The 16,305-nt window shown below is 39.5% G+C and overlaps 1 protein-coding gene across 1 annotated transcript in view; it reads left to right on the top strand.

Moving 5' to 3' along the window:
- LOC145412518 (uncharacterized) overlaps nt 1-16,305 on the top strand; it is a 491,890-nt gene that overhangs the window by 379,364 nt on the left and 96,221 nt on the right. Inside the window, exons 35-36 of the mRNA XM_080282412.1 lie at nt 14,304-14,514; nt 14,712-14,879. Coding sequence (XP_080138538.1) covers nt 14,304-14,514; nt 14,712-14,879 — 379 coding nt within the window. The remainder of the gene's footprint in view (nt 1-14,303; nt 14,515-14,711; nt 14,880-16,305) is intronic.

Genomic DNA, 16,305 nt, shown 5'->3' with positions numbered 1-16,305 from the left:
GGATAGGGTTATAAAAGAGATGCAAGATAGGGCAGTGGATGTTGGAACAGCCCCAATGAGAGAGGGTAATGTGTGGAAACTCCCAGTACTGTTGTTTGCAGATGATACAGTGTTGTTAAGTGAAGGCTAAGGGGAGCTGCAAGGCTTGGTGAATGAGTTTGAGAGAGTGTGTAAGAAATGGAGTCTAAAGGTGAATGAAGAGAAAAGTTATCGTCTTCGAGAGAACAGAAGTCACTGAATGTACAGTGGGGTTGGATGAGTAGGAAATGGAAAACGTGAATGCATTTAAGTACTTGGGTAATGTGATGAGTAAGGATGTAAGTTTAGAGGGTGAAGTGCTTGAAAGGGTACAAGAAGGAAGAAAGGTTGCTGATTCCTTGAAAGCAGTGATAAGAAACAGGGAAGTGAACATGGAAGTGAAAAAAAATTACTACATGTCAGTACTGTCATACCAACTTTAATATATGGAAGTGAAGCCTGGACCTTGTTGGAGGGACACTAGTCAAGAGTGAGAGCAGTGGAAATGAGTTATTTGAGAGGAGCTTGTGGAGTGATGTGGAGAGACAGACTGACAAATGAGGAAATGAATTAGCATTGTGGTGTGGATGCGGATGTGATAGAAAGCTTTAGAAGGAATACATTGAGGATGGTTTGGCCATATGGTGAGGATGGAGAGCAAGAGGCTGATGAGGAGAGGATATGTGAGTGAGGTGGAGGGGGGAGAGGGAGGGGGAGGTCAAGGATGAGATGGAGGGATGAAGTGGAGAGTTATATGAAAGAGAGGGGTGTGAGCTGGGTGCAGGGCAGTGAAATGGCAAGGGACAGGGCGATGTGAAGGCAATTTGTTTGTGGCCACCCCTTATGGGATTAAGGCATCTGGCAACATGAGGTGCTACCCTAAAGTTCCGGTAATTTGAATATTGTAAGAAAATAAGTTACCTTACCTCCTAGTTCTCACTGCTACCTTCGAAGTAGTCCCCTTGGGCATGTATACAGTGGTCCGAGCGTTTTTTCCACAAGTCCATGCATCCCTGGAAGGCTTCTGGCATGATGGTCTTGAGCACCTCCTACGATTCTGTCTGGATCTCCTCAATCAAGTGAAATCGACTCCCTTTCAGTCGTAATTTGAGTTTGGGAAACAGGAAAAAGTCACAGGGGACAAGGTTAGGTGAATAGCTTGGGTGAGGAATGCCTACAATGTTAGTGGAAGCCAAGAACTGCCAGATAACAATTGATTTGTGGGCGGGGGCGATGTCATGATGCAGGACCCAGTCCTTGTTCTTCCACTGTTCTGGATGTTTATGGTTGATGTTCTCCATCAGATGCTGCAAAACTTCACAGTAAAACTTTCCGCTGACAGATTGACTGGGTGGGATGAATTCCTTGTGAACAATCCCTTAGATATCAAAGAAAATGATCAACATGAACTTGACATTGCTGCAAACTTGACGTGCTTTTTTCGGCCTCGGTGAATTGGGAGAATTCCATTGCGATGATTGCTGCTTTGTCTCTAGGTCATAAGCATAAACCCATGATTCATCACCAGTTATGACCTTGAAGATGAAGTTGGCATCATATCTGATATGATTCTTGAGCTCCCTGCAAACTGCAATGCGATGTTCATTTCCAACGTTTTCTGGTGGTGTTCCCATTGACGGTCATCCAGAACGGTCATTGTCTTCGACGGATGTTTGTCCTTCCTTGAACCGCTTGTACCAGAAAAATATTCTGCTTTGGGACATGGCATTGTCACCAAAGGCTTGCTGAAGCAACCGGTGAGTTTCAGCAGCCCTCTTATTGATCTTGAAGCAGAACTTGATGCAGGTTCTTTGTTCCATGAGGTCCGCCATTACAAAACCGCCGAACCATATACACACCACGTTACAATAGTAAGCGTAGCTCAACAACACGTCCGCTCACAGACATGGCTGGGGCCACGCTGACGCACAAGGGGTGCTGCTGACTCCTCCTAGCGGCAAAAGACAAAACTGCAAACGGTTGGCTCCCTCTGTTCAAATTACTGGAACCTTTGGGTATCACCTCGTAGATTGATAGATAGATTAGTTAAGAGTTTCAAGACTCCTAAACAGAAATATATAAACTCGAACCTCCCAGTGATTAGAAAAACAAAGAGTTATAACCATATGCCACTTAAACACACACACATTATGGCAACACAAGTGCACCACCAAGCTTCTTTGATAGGTTGTCAATCAGTTGGCAGGATTCCAAAAGGCAGTATTTGATATCTTTATAGGCACAAAACTTGTCTCCATTTCCTCTTTTTTTTTCCACATCTGCCCTCACCCATCATCTCAGATGGCTAATATTTCCATAACGCTGTACTTACAGTCAGTGTAACTAGAGCATAGTTCTAGAACTTCACAAAAATAGGAATGACCTTGCTAACTTACAAAGTAATAATGTAATAATATACATTATACTGCCATATTTATACTTACTGCACAGTGGCAGCATCATAACCAATGGGGATGAGGTGCCATTGTGCAGGGATATGATTGTGCAGTATTAGGAAAGGTATTTCAGTAGCACCTTTAAGCCTTACTCCGCCCTTATAGGATGACCGCGTTAGTACACCTTGATATATTTTATAATTTGATTTTAACTCTGTTTTTCATTATATATGAAGGTGGAACTAAAAGGGAGGTTAGGTGTATGTATTATACACATTACATGTATTTTTTTTTTTTTTTTTTTTTTTTTTTTTTTTTTTTTAAATGGACATTTTGATAAATTTTAAACCTTACCAGACAGTCTGGTTATGTCCAGGCCCTCAAACCTCATGGGTAGCAATTGAACCTGGCTTGCCACCAGCCAGTGCCCCTGTTGGTGATGATGTGGAAAAATTTTGGGAAGTGATATGATCTTACAACGAGGGACAGTTATTATTGTGAATGGTATGAATGAATAATAGAAAGGATTTGGTTTTGTAAAAGAATGGAAAGAGACAAGGTTGGATGTATGTGAAATGCATTTATTAGGTACAGTACAATCCCTGTTAACCAGGCGGCTTGGGGAATTTACCTTCCCGGTTATGGATTTTTCCCATAGTTCTGATATTCAAATCTGTACAAAGGTGATAATTACCACAATAGTAAATACAATTCAGGTAAATACAATTCCCAGTTAACCGGGCGGCTTGGGGAATTTACCTTCCCGGTTATGGATTTTTCCCATAGTTCTGATATTCAAATCTATACAAAGGTGATAATTACCACAATAGTAAATACAATTCAGGTACTCACCACTCACATCAGGGGCCACACTAAGAGATTCCACCGGAAAAATTGCCTCGTAAAGACACACCATGGTCATAATGCACATGCATGCAATGTCTTGCAGTACTGCAAAATGCACAAGTCCATTCTCATGACTACTAAATAATTTGTTGTATGTACTGTACTCATTAAAATGGAAAACTAAAGAAATAAAATCCTGAATATTTATTGGTGAATTATCACGACACCTGTGTCCCCACATAACCTATGTTTACGGTCCCGGCTCCAACTGACCGCCACCATTCCGCCACTCATCTGTTTTGCACCATTCTGTTAACTACTGAAGTATTCGTTGTATGTAGTGTACTCATAAAAGTGGAAAAATAAAGAAATAAAATCTTGAACATTTATTGGTGAACTGATGTTAAGACTGCACTGTAGAATTATCACTACCCCTGTGCTCCCACACAAGCTTTGTTTACGGTCCCGGCCCCAACTGACCGCCACCATTCCACCCTTCACCCTCCAATCAGCTGTTTTGCACAAAATAAAATACATGATGTACATATGAAGTGCAAACATATTATTTTTTTTTCTTCCAACAAAGTAAACCTTCATTCCTATTAACATTTTTTTTTCATCTCTGCCAGCACACATGCGTTCTAAGATGAATTTATGTGGTGCAAGTTAGAGTCGGTCCATTAGGAAGAAAAACACCGGCGTTTGCTGTTTGCTCTCTCCCGAGATGTTTGGTTTACAAATTCCATGCCTGTCTTTGAAACGATTTAACCTTCCAATACTGAAATCACACTTGACATCTGTATTCATTTTACTGTGAAACTCTCTTGCTTTCTCTTGTATAAGAGGACCAAAAATAGGTGCTCCCCTAGATCTTTCTAAGCAAAACCACTCGAATGATGAAGAGTACACAATGGACTTACTTGTCTCGCTTTTCATGAAAAATTCATTGAGCTTGGATGCTTAAGCCTTGATATCATAAATCGTTGAATTTCCCACATTATATTCAGTCATCAGTGTTTTAAAATGTTCGCCTTTTTCAAATCTATTGCATATGCCCAGCTTCTGTTTCAAGGTAAGCATGACACACTTATGTTTAATTTGCTCTTTAGGCATTTTGGAGTGTTGAAATTACTGTCCATCAGAGCAACACAACAGCAAGAGAGCTTGTTTACTGTCTGATGGTAAAAAGCAGACTGGTGATTTGTGGAAATTGTGGAGGGTGTGGAGGATGACTGAATTCAAGTAGGGGAAAGAGGGAAGAGGAGGGCTGGTTAAGAGGATTTACTAGGGATTTACATTAGCCAGAAATGCCTTCACCTCGCTTAGTCCGACTTCACCCAGCCTCGCGTGACACGATAAAACAGTGGTTTGGCGGTCCATTGTAATTGGCGCACAGCTATAACTTACTGATATTTTTACCAGCCCTTGAATTTTCCCGTTTTTCTGAGTATTCCGTTTGTCTGGATACCGGATAGCAGGGATTGTACTGTATTAGGCTTTGGGATGGTTAACCTTATGTTAGTCCCCTGGTGTGTTGGAACACCGTTAGTACCCTGGGGTGTTTGAACACCCCACCCCCAAAAAATTCATGTATTGCTACTAATTTTTTAATATATTCATATTGCTTCTTGAATATACTCCTCCAGTTACTCATGAAGAGGTTAATTTCATCGTAGCTGATATTTAAGAATATATGTGTAAAAGAAATGGTCGAACATAAACAAAATCAAAACTTGGTTCTAACACTCATTTACTAGAGGTATACAGTATTATATATGATGTGGTTTTTTATTTCCTCAAAATCATCATAGACAATATACAGTATAAATTAAATAAGTTTCATTTTCAGATTCTTTACTAAAATCATAGCTAGAAAAATATGTCAATATTGTGATATAAAACTAATTCTGTTGCTGATTGGGTATGAAAAAAATAAATTGTTTATGCTTCCAAAAACACACCAAGACAATAATAGAAAAATGTATATATATATTTATGTGACCGACTCTGGCTTCACAGCCTGTTCTCAAGGCCCAGTAGTCTTCCTATGTACCTTACATCTCTATATGTCACCACTTCGGCGCTAACACGCACCATCCAGACTGAATACATGCTAGGGCTGTCACGTACAGGACTGGTGTATTGGTGTTAGCAGGGGTATTTTTACGATATGTCGGCGGTTCGCCTGGTAGATCAGTAAAGTCTGATATTTATGAAATTCAAGCCCTTAAACTGCTCCCTGCCCCAGCGGGATTTGAACCCGGGTTCGTTAGGTTGCGGGTCAACTCTACCGATTGAGCTAATATGTCACTAAAATAAGTGCAAATTGTTCTAATAAACATGAAATTGCAAAAAAAACATAATGAGGTAATTACAGAACCATAGAGGAGAATACTGTGGGGTGACTATACACCCCAAAGGACAAAATCGCATCTATTCTTCACACGACCACGGGCAGGAGTGTGAAACTCTCAATGGTCCCTCCCCTTGTGTATTTAGGAAGGTGCTGGAGAGGAGAGGAATGTCAGTGTTGCCAACTCAAAATTGTGAGCATATAATTTTTGGGGGGTTGTTCAAACACCCGAGGGTACTAATGTAGGGTTAAGAAGTGTGAGTAGCTAGTACAGTACAGGATATAGAGTGGACAAGATAGTTGAATGGTTTGGTTGAGGTTAGAAGAAGAGTATTAGGGTTGGATGAAAGAGGCATTGCTTTGTTGCTATTGGAGGGAATGAGAAAGTGCATGTAAAGTTTATAAGTGTATTGATGCAAGACGTGCGGTTTAAGATAAGAATACTTTTTTTTTTTTTAATGTGTCCAACTGTGGGCCTATTTCTTGGAGGCAGTAACCTATCCCAGGGCCCAGTAGTCTTCCTACACCTCCACATGTCACCACTTCGGCACTAACACCCGCTATCCATGTTGAATACATGCTAGGGCTGTCTCATACAGGATTGGTGTATTGGTATTAGCGGGGGTATTTTTACGGCATATCGGCAGGTCATCTGGTAGATCAGGAAAGTCTCCTTTTAGGAAATACAAATCCTTAAACTGTTCCTGCCCCAGCCGGGATTTGATCCTGGGTCCATTAGGACTGCAGGCTGCCTCTCTACTGATTCAGCTATTGCCTCCCTCTAAATACACAGGTGCATATACACATTTATATGTGCATATGCACCTGTTAACAAAGAAGCAGGCAAAGGGATGGAAGAAAATAGGTTTTAGTTAAAGTATATTATTTGTTGATGCAAGGCTTGTGTGGTGCAGGTGTAAGATAGGGATAGATAGATAGTCATTTATATATGTGCCTGTCAGCAGAGAAGGCAAAGGGATGGAGAGAACAGAAGGTTTTAGAAGCAGCTAAATATATTTACAAAAGAAAGGCAGTAATAATGCACAAACATTATTGTTTTTGGAGACATGGATGGAAGGGTGGGAGATGAAGTAGAAAATATGTAGGAAGGTGGGTTGTGTAAATAAGAAATAGGAATAGTGAGTTTTTATTAGAAGTGAGTGCAGAAAGAACAGTGTTTTTGATATTGTGTAAAGCAGGAATAGATATGGTGAGTTTTTATTAGAGGTGAGTACAGAAAGAAGAGTGTTTTTAATAAATACTTATTTTGAGCTCATTCGTAAATATGACAGAAAAGGGAAGATGAAAATGAAGGCAATTTTAAATTTTGTGTATGTAATGGTAGATGAACGGATTAGAAGAGTTTTGGGAAATCGGTTAAAGGATTAATAACAGGTTCTGATCGCTGTGTACTGGTAAAGATTAGGATTAAAAATAATTCGTGGTGCAAAAAGAGGGATATGCCAGTATTGGAAGAGGTGTAAGGTTGGAGAAACTGGAGAAAGAGGAAGTTATAAGAAAGAAAGAAAAAAAAAAAGTTGAAGTTGAGGCAAACGGAAGATAGTTTGCATGTTGCAGTAAATGAAGAGAAAGATAGGTAAGACGATTGCAAATTGTGCATATGGGTATGAAGAGCAGCTGAAGCAGTATGTGGCAAGGAAATAGTGAAAAGAGGCATAAAGAGAGTTAATCCATGTTTCAGTAGGTTAAATAGGTGTAGCCTTGAAGGAGAAAAGGGAGGCAAGAGGAAAAAAAAAGAACGAGAAGATGCTTCAAATAAGTATACCAGGAAAAATAAGAGAGAGCATGGAGTTGGAATTTATGAGCTTAAAACAGTATATCAGATATTAAAAGAAACCAGAAAGCAGTGGATGATGAACATGGAAAGAACTTAGTGATCAGTATAAGAATTAGAAAAAGATATAAGTAAAAAAAAAAATAAAATGAAAAAAAATAAATGGAGGGATGGGGGAATAAATGCAGAATGTAAATGGTAGTGTACAAGAAAATGAGGACTATTAACTTGAGCTATGGAAAGAATTTTTTTTAGTTCTTTGTCAGCAGTAGGGAAAAAAAAAAAAAAAAAAAAATGTGGTTACTGGATGAGGAATGGATAAGGGAGGTGTTTGACCATTTGATCAGGGACTGATTAGTGGAGTGGAAATCTTTCCAGCAGTTACTAAGCTGAAGCAGCATAAGGCACCAGGAGCAGATGGCATTAGTTTGGAATGTTGAAGTATGAGTGGTGATGAGGCTGTCTGCATATGCATATTGTGCAGAGTGTGTGTGCACATTAGAATGGGGATATGGGAAAAGTATGATAAGGTTGGAGAAAGAATGAGAAAGAGTGTCATATTTCCATTGTATAAATGAAAAAGGACTAAAGGAGTAAGGAGGAGTGTAAAAATCATAAAGGGGTTACAGTCATATTTCCGATGTATAAAGGAAAAAGGAGGAAGGAAGAGTGTAAAAATCATAAAGGAGTTTGTTGAGCATAACTTGAAAGGTGTATGGTAGGGTGCATGTAGACATTGTGTAACGTAGTAGAAGGTAACACAGATGACAAATGGTAGATTTAGAATGGGTAAAGGGTGTATGTGCCCACTCCTTATGATAAGGACTTTAGCTGAAAAGTGCACTGCAAACAATAAGAAGCTGTACATTGCATTTCTGGACATGGAGAAGGCTTTGCAAGATAGGGTGGATGAGGAGGATTTATGGGGTTTTAGGCACATTCCTGTACAGTGTAAGTATATAAGGAGGTGGGGGGGGGTTATGGAAGGCAACAAAATCCTTATATGGGTTGAGTGGTCAAGGAGTTGAAAGTGAGAGCAGCAGTATAGGAGCAAAATTGAAGAAAAATGGTATTGAATGGAGCCATTTAAACTCCCTATTCTGATGATGCTGTTTTGATGATAGAAGTGACAGAGATTTCCAAAAGGTAGCACATGAGTTAGATAGAGCTTGCACAGGAAAAAACTTAAAAGTGAATATGAACAAAATTTAAGTCCTGCAACAGCATGTGAAAGAAGAGACTGTGACAGTAGTTTTTGGCAGGCAGTGCAGGAGGAAATAAGAGAGAGAGTGAATTGCAGGGTTTAGATGAGAGGTGAAATGCTTGTGAAGGGTGATATTGTAGTTATAAATAGCAGGGAACTATAATTTGTGGTAGGTGGGGACACTCACCATCCACTCACTTGATGTATTGCTGCACTCAGATGTCTGCCCTTTCCTCTCTTCCTTCATTCCTTCCCTCCCCTTCTGTCATTATTTCCTTCATTCTTTCCTCTTCCTTCTGCCTACAGGTGACTTTACACTCCCTATTCCGTCTCTCTTTCCTTCATTCTTTCCTCTTCCTTCTGCCTACAGGTGACTTTACACTCCCTATTCCGTCTCTCTTTCCTTCATTCTTTCCTCTTCCTTCTGCCTACAGGTGACTTTACACTCCCTATTCCGTCTCTCTTTCCTTCATTCTTTGCTCTTCCTTCTGCCTGTGGGTGACTCTGTTCTGAGTGACAAGCCAGATGGTTTCCTGTATGCTGAGTGGTAACCATGTTACCAAATTATGGCACCTGGTGGTTTAGTGGATAATTAAGGTGCTCCAATTGAATTGAGCCTGTGCAGGTTTGTATCCAAGGGATGGTTGGGGTGCATTGCTCACTTAATGCCACTCAGGGATGAGTGAGGCTGGTCGCTTTCATCTTGAATATCAGGACCAACTTGCCTAGCCCCGGGCTCTTGTGCTTCTCATGGGGCAACATAAGATTGGATGATGATGAGGATGAAGATGACTATAATTGTATATATATGACAGAATGAAGGGCGAGGTTGAGGAGAACTACTTCATGGGAGATGAGTAATTGGAGAGCTTGTTTGTATTTTGAAGAGAAGGAGGGTTAGTATGAAGGTTAAGAGAGCCCTACATGAAAGTGTTTTATTGCCAACACCTCTTGTATGGGAGTGAAACCTGGGCAGTGAATGAGAGAGACATTTTTAGGTTGCAAGCTGTAGAGATGACCCTTCTCAGAAGAAACAGCTATAGAAGTGAGATGTGAAACCGAACTAGTGAATGGATAAAATGGAATACATTATGATAATATGGACATATTCTCCTCAAAGAATCCACATGGTTTCCTATAACCCAGGGAATCATTTACAGCAGTGGGTGATAACCACATGACCAAATAATGAAGTGACACAGAGCCTGCTGCGGTTCCCTTGTAATCTGAATTGAAACACAAATGCAGCATCCATCCCAGAACCAAACCAGTGGCGTATATAGGGGGGAGGCACTCAGCCATGGCCCTCTCACCTTTTGTCCCAGTACGCCAACATAACTGCAGATCTAAATACGTATGCAAAACATTTGCCCATATGGCATAGGCCCCCATGAATTGGTTGGTATAGAAACTATTGTATAAACTTCCCTTGTCGATTGTTATAAAATGACGGTTGTAACTAACTAACAGCCTGCATTTTTGAAGAGAAGAAGGGGGTTTTTATTTGTCCTACCCCTGGCAAGGAAGTTTGGCCGGCATCTGCAGCGAGAGAGGAGAAACATCATACACATTACGCAGATATATAACTCTTCTCTTTCTTCAATCACAGGTTATTATAAGTGCAATTTGATCATAATTAGTACTGTATTATGGTACTTTCAATAATTTACCTAAGTAATCCCTAAGACAATAAGTTTTAGTTTAATTTTCTATATGTTTCATATAAAAATGAACATTGCAACTTCCAGGAATGAAGGCATCAATTACTGTATATTATGATCTAGCATTTTTTTTTTTTTTTTTTTTTAATACATACTGGGTACTGTAGAATTCCTTAATTAAATGCTTTTCAAACAGCTCATTCTTGTTTTAGCCAAGATACTTAAGCTTCTTTATATTGTTTTGCCAGTGAATATCAAGTTAGTGCAATATATCCCTCCTGAGGCTTCAGAATTCCTCTAAAGATACTTGATTTTCAAAAAATTTCATGGGGAGGGGGCTTACAGCGTCTCCTCAGCTGTAGAGGCTCGCTTCACTCGCCCTCCACCTTAAAATAATCCTGGATGCACCCCTGTAGCCCCCCCCTTTCCATGGACCTATATACGCCACTGAACCAAACCTTAACACACTTTCTTGTGCCTTGCTTTGGTGTGTGAGGTGTTGTTTACTGCATGGGAGCTTTGGTTCACATCACAGCATGGCCCTGTGAGGCAGTTATGTGCCTACGGTTGATGGGTCAACTCCAGACAAACCAGGGTTACTGGTATTCAACAACAACACAGAATGCATTTGGAGTGCCAAAGAAAGTTTGTGAAATTGAGATTGAAGTTAGCGATGGCAGAGGCAGACCTCACATGATATGGAAGAAAACAGTGAAGTAGTATAATGGAGAGAGAATGAAGAGGAAGAGGATTAGCTGAGAGAGTGGGAAAAGGATGTCTTGGGGATTTTACTGTCATATAGGGACATCAGGGATGTACTGTACTGAAGATGATGGTAATGGCTCAGAATATAAGATAGAAAGAAATTACCCATATTAGCCCTCCATGTCAAAAAGGTTCACTAAGTGAAGTGAGAGGAGGTGGGGCTGGAGTTGCAGCATTACAGTAGGGCATCCTAACTGTCCAGCACTTGTGTTGCAAGTATTGCTCCCTTTTACTTCTCAGTAAAGAGAAAGGCAGATATCGTTAGGTTTCCTCGAGATTAATATTTCCAGACAAATCTAAGAACCTTGGTGTCATGTGAATATGAAAAATTGGAATATGATGATGATGGTGGTGGTGCCCCCACCCTCCATCAGTATCCCACTGAAAATTCTAAATTAATCCACATACTGTGTTACCTCAGCATGGGAACTCTTGCTGCAACTCTTTGGTCAGTTACCTTAAGAGGATGGAGACCTCCATTAGACAGTGTGCATCATTTATGTAAATATATGATCATGCTTTAGAACTACTGCATTTCTAATTTCTAGATAAATGAGCATCCACTATGTGATCCCTGGGAATTAAATAGTCAACCTTTCATGCTTAAAAAAGTCAGGTCACATCAGAGCACCTAAGTGAACCATTTGTTACACTTTTCACCCATTGATTTTTGTTCCCCATGTTGCTTTCCTTCACCGAGCATTGTTTTTTGTAGTGTGTATGTATATATATATATATATATATATATATATATAGATAGATAGATAGATAGATAGATTAGATAGATATTTTTTGTTACCCTATTTCATGTCCTTTAGTTAAGCGCTTCTCAATTTTTTATTACCAATCAGTTTCAAGACATTCTCAGTGTACAAGTCAGTGTATCTTCAGTCATTTCCTTCTTGTATAGATATCATTGGTGCTATCAGATCAGACTGTCTAAACAGTATAAGATTTCTATACAGACTTAGCATAACCTTGGTGTTATCCATTTTTAGCATGAGCAAAGTAAAGCCTTTTCTTAATTTCCCTTTTGCTTGTTGTTGTTGTTGATTGATCATCCCCAGTCTGTCTGGAAGAGGAGATCCATCAATTTTTTTTTTTTTTTTTTTTTTTTTTTTTTTTTTAATGCAAGGAAGAAGAAACTAAAGGCCAGGAGCCTACAGATTATTGCCCCCCCCTCCCCCAAAAAAAAGAAAACAAGCAGCCGCCACATGCAATGAGGTGTGGGAAATATTGTGGAGGTTTGGTTCCTATATGGATGCCGTAATTACGTCTGTCCACCCAGTTAACAGGGACACCTTAGCAGGCCCCACATAACCCCGTTCAGGTTATATGGTTACCACCCAGCACTTTAAATGGTTTCCTGGATTACAGGAAACTAATAGTCTTGTTACTTAGTGCAGAGCCACCTGAAGTGGAAAGGTAGTAAAAAGTGACAGGAAGGAAAAGGAGAAGTACCAGTTGGAAGAGAGGACTGACATGGAGCTAGAATGGGAAAGGGAAAGGAAGAATTAGGTAGCACTAAATCAAATGAGTGGATGATGGTCACCACCAGTTGCTACTTCCTTTTTGCTGCACTACATACATTGGTATTGCATTTTTTTTTTTTTTTTTTTTTTTTTTTTTTTATTTTTTTTAAGGCATCAATAGCTTTCCTCCTTTTGCTGTATAGGCTAAAAATTATAGAAAGATGCAGAAACTGTGTTTCTGGAAATTGTTGTATTATTATGTTTTATACAATTTTGTTGGTCTGCCAGTGAGACATTTTTTCCTGACACCTACAGTATATGTATATATCAGTACAGTATTAGTGAAGTGCATTATCACACCTTCAAGCTTCAGTGTTTTGTGGTTGCTTCTGAAACTCTTTGTGTTTAATTCTTATAGTTATGCATGCCACACATAAAGGCCTTTTTTGTTTTCAGTTTTAAGTGAATATTGTTTTTGTGAAAATGTGAAAACATTCTTAATTTGCAGTGTAAGAGACCCATACTTATGCCAGTCAAGTATTAAAATCAATATTTTGTGTCTTTGATGTCGAGTTGTAATGCCAGATTTTATTATTGTACTGTGCTGCTGGTGTTATAAACCTCTGTGCAACACCATGAATTAACTTTAAGGCAGCAGCTGGTACACTGCTAAAATTAGAATATGGGATAACATGAGTAACTGGTACATTAATTCCAGTATAAAACAAATGTTACCTACAACCTGTTCCACCATGGTGTCTGTTTTTGCAAGTCCTCCCAGCATTTTGCATGCTGCTTGTGCTTCTTGAAAACATGTTTCTTACTGTATTAGAATCCCAGATACTTCTCCCATAAAGGTTGATGTTTGATGTTTTGTATCATGTAATGCAGTGAGTAAGGAATAAGTTATGCATGACTTGTCATGTTTGGATGACTGATGGTAAGGTGAATCGTCTCATCATTCTCATTCTGCGTGCCCGTGATGCTTTTTGTACAATTGCTTGAGTAGTTATCCTGTGCATGTCCTTTTTTTGTACACCATCCTGGATATATGTGTAGTACTTTGAATGATAACTAATTATTTTAACTATATCCAAATTTCTTGCAAATAATTACTTGTATTACCTGTATTAGGAGCAGTTAATATGATGTACAAAAATGCCTTACAAATATTTAACGATTATTGTATATCTTATTTGCTGTATGTTTGATTATTGCGTATTGTTGGCATAATGATTGTTCCTAAAGCTTCACTTTAATTGGAAATGTGATTGAGGGAGTTTTATTGTCAGGTGAGTACAGAATCAGTATTTCCCCCTTCTTGGTATTGTACAGTAATAGATTTAATTAATAAAAATGCTTTGTCTTTGCATATTGAACTTACAGTACAGATTTCTAGGCTATGCATATTTTTCTTAATGCCAGTTACTGTATTATATGAGATACTGTGAGTAGACTAGCATAAAAGTAAGGGGTCAGTATATTTCACTATGATTTTGGTTAGTAAGGCTGTCTATAAGGAAAATATTGTACCAGTGAGTAGATTGGCATATACTATTCAGTATATATTAAATTTGTTAAGTGTATGTTTCTATGATTCAGCGGCTGCCTTTTTTTATGTTTCATGGATGTGTCCTGCAAACTGGTTTTCCAGTGGGTTTCACTTTTGATTTTGTAATTAAGTAGCCAACCTTTACTTTGCAGCATATGAGGAATACTTTAGATTAAGGAAGCTTTACATACTTTAGTTTACTCAAACTGTGATACACAGCTCATTGTCTGATTTACCTCAGGAACAACCATTACTGATAGAAGACCTTCTAGAACAAGAAAAACAGGAGCAGTTGAAGCAACAGAAGGCCAGCCAGCAGCAGCACCAACAGCATCAACCACAGGAGTCACTGGGAACAGTGGAACTCAACCTCAGTGACATGGAATATGAGAAATTGAAGGCTGATGTACTCTCTGTTGGTGCCCCAGGCGTAGCTCTTCCTGCAATGCCAGGTTCGATTTGCTAACCAAATGAGTTTGGACTTATTTTGCAATCCATTGTGATACAGTTCTAACAGTGCATTAATTTTATTTCTCTAAACTGTGTAGGTATTACTTGTACATTATATAATCATGTGGTGTGTATCAGTGGCATCAGTCATGTACATTTTATCTTGCAGCCTTTGACATTGGCACTTATATCTTTGTAGGTGGTCAGACAATAAACAGCAGCAATGGTGGTGGTGGTGGTGGTGGAGGACCACCTTACCCACGCTTGGCTGGTCCACTTACCCAGAGCCCTACACAACAGTCCCCTGGACCCACCCAACCTATGACTCGGCCAGTGAGACCTCAGGCTGACCCTGGGATGCATCCTGGTTAGTCCCAACAAATTATTCTCTTTTGATTTGAAGCATTTAATATCACATAACAGATTTAGATAAGGTTATTCATTTCTGTTCTAAATTCTTGATCTCCTGATATGCACATTTATATCAGAACGTTAGTGGAAGTCTGCTTTTCCAAAATAACCTGTTGGATAACCGGATATTAGAGTGATTACTGGACAATATTTAGCAGTGTACAGGATACTTACAGCACGTCTGTGACCGCCTCCTCAAAGGCTCTGGCAGTGGTGAAAATGCTCTTGAAGCACATACAATAAACCAGTGTTGTGCTGCACTTAATTCTTTGTACTGTGAGGTATAATTGTTTAACACTGCACAATCTTTTCTTAATTGCGCCATGCCAGTTTCAACCACCAGTTTTAACTGCCAGTTTGCACTCCACACTTAATCCTTTGCACTCTAAATTTTAATTTCTTAACACTGCACAACACTGTAAATTCCCATGTGGTCTAGTGGTGAGGTATTGCAGTTTATTCACAAAAACGAGCACGTGAGGCATCCATTGCGATGAGCATCTACTTACCATGGTAGTTAGATGGTAACTAGGGAGGGGGGAGGAACAGCAGGGGACATGCGGCCATGCATAAACACAGCTGTTTGGCGCCATGTGCCAATTTCAAATAATGGGTGGGGAAAAATTCTTCTTCTTCTTTTTTTTTTTTTTTTTTTTTTTGGGGGGGGGGGGGAGGGGGGGGCCAAATGTCCGGAAATTGGAGTGTCGGGGAATCGGGAGTCCGGTTATTACAAGGATTACTGTATTGCATGCAGCGCTATTCATAGTTTGCTTGCAACATTCCATGGTGATAGTGATGGCAATGCTGTGGCATCATGCAAGCGAGAAGGTTAGGTAACTAAGAGAATATGTAGGAGAATGCAAGGGAGATGATCACAGGCATGGGACACGAGCAAAACAGGGTCTTCAAAAGGTTGGCACGGAGGTTGCTGCCTGCACAGAGACCCAAGATGGGGATTCTGTGAATATAAACACCAGATGGCCATGTTGGCTCAGAGAGCTGACTGTTAGCTTGCATGTGTCACTGCATCTGCAGGTGATTCTTGGAGGCAACCATCATAATCATTGTTCTAGTGCATTTGCAACCTTTTTTTTTTTTTTTTTTTTTTTTTTTTTTTTTTTTTTTTTAAATAATGAAAAAGGGCCTGACCTTTAAATTATCATTGTAATGATGCATCACAAAATGGACTGATAATGAGACTTGACTAGAGAGGGAGAGAGAGAGAGAGAGAGAGATTTTATAAATGAAGTTTTTTGTAGTGTGCAAATATAATGATTAAGTTAACTGTCATCATCATCATCATCATTATCATTCTGCTTCCATCTTGCCATCCCTAGGTGAGTTGAGTCAGGGTCCAGAAAGTAACGGCGAAAGAATGATAG

This window comes from Coenobita brevimanus, chromosome 93 (assembly GCF_032717465.1).
Source record: "Coenobita brevimanus isolate Jiangsu-jjx chromosome 93, ASM3271746v2, whole genome shotgun sequence".
Lineage (NCBI taxonomy): Eukaryota > Metazoa > Arthropoda > Malacostraca > Decapoda > Coenobitidae > Coenobita > Coenobita brevimanus.
This window is presented reverse-complemented; position numbering and strand designations above follow the sequence as displayed.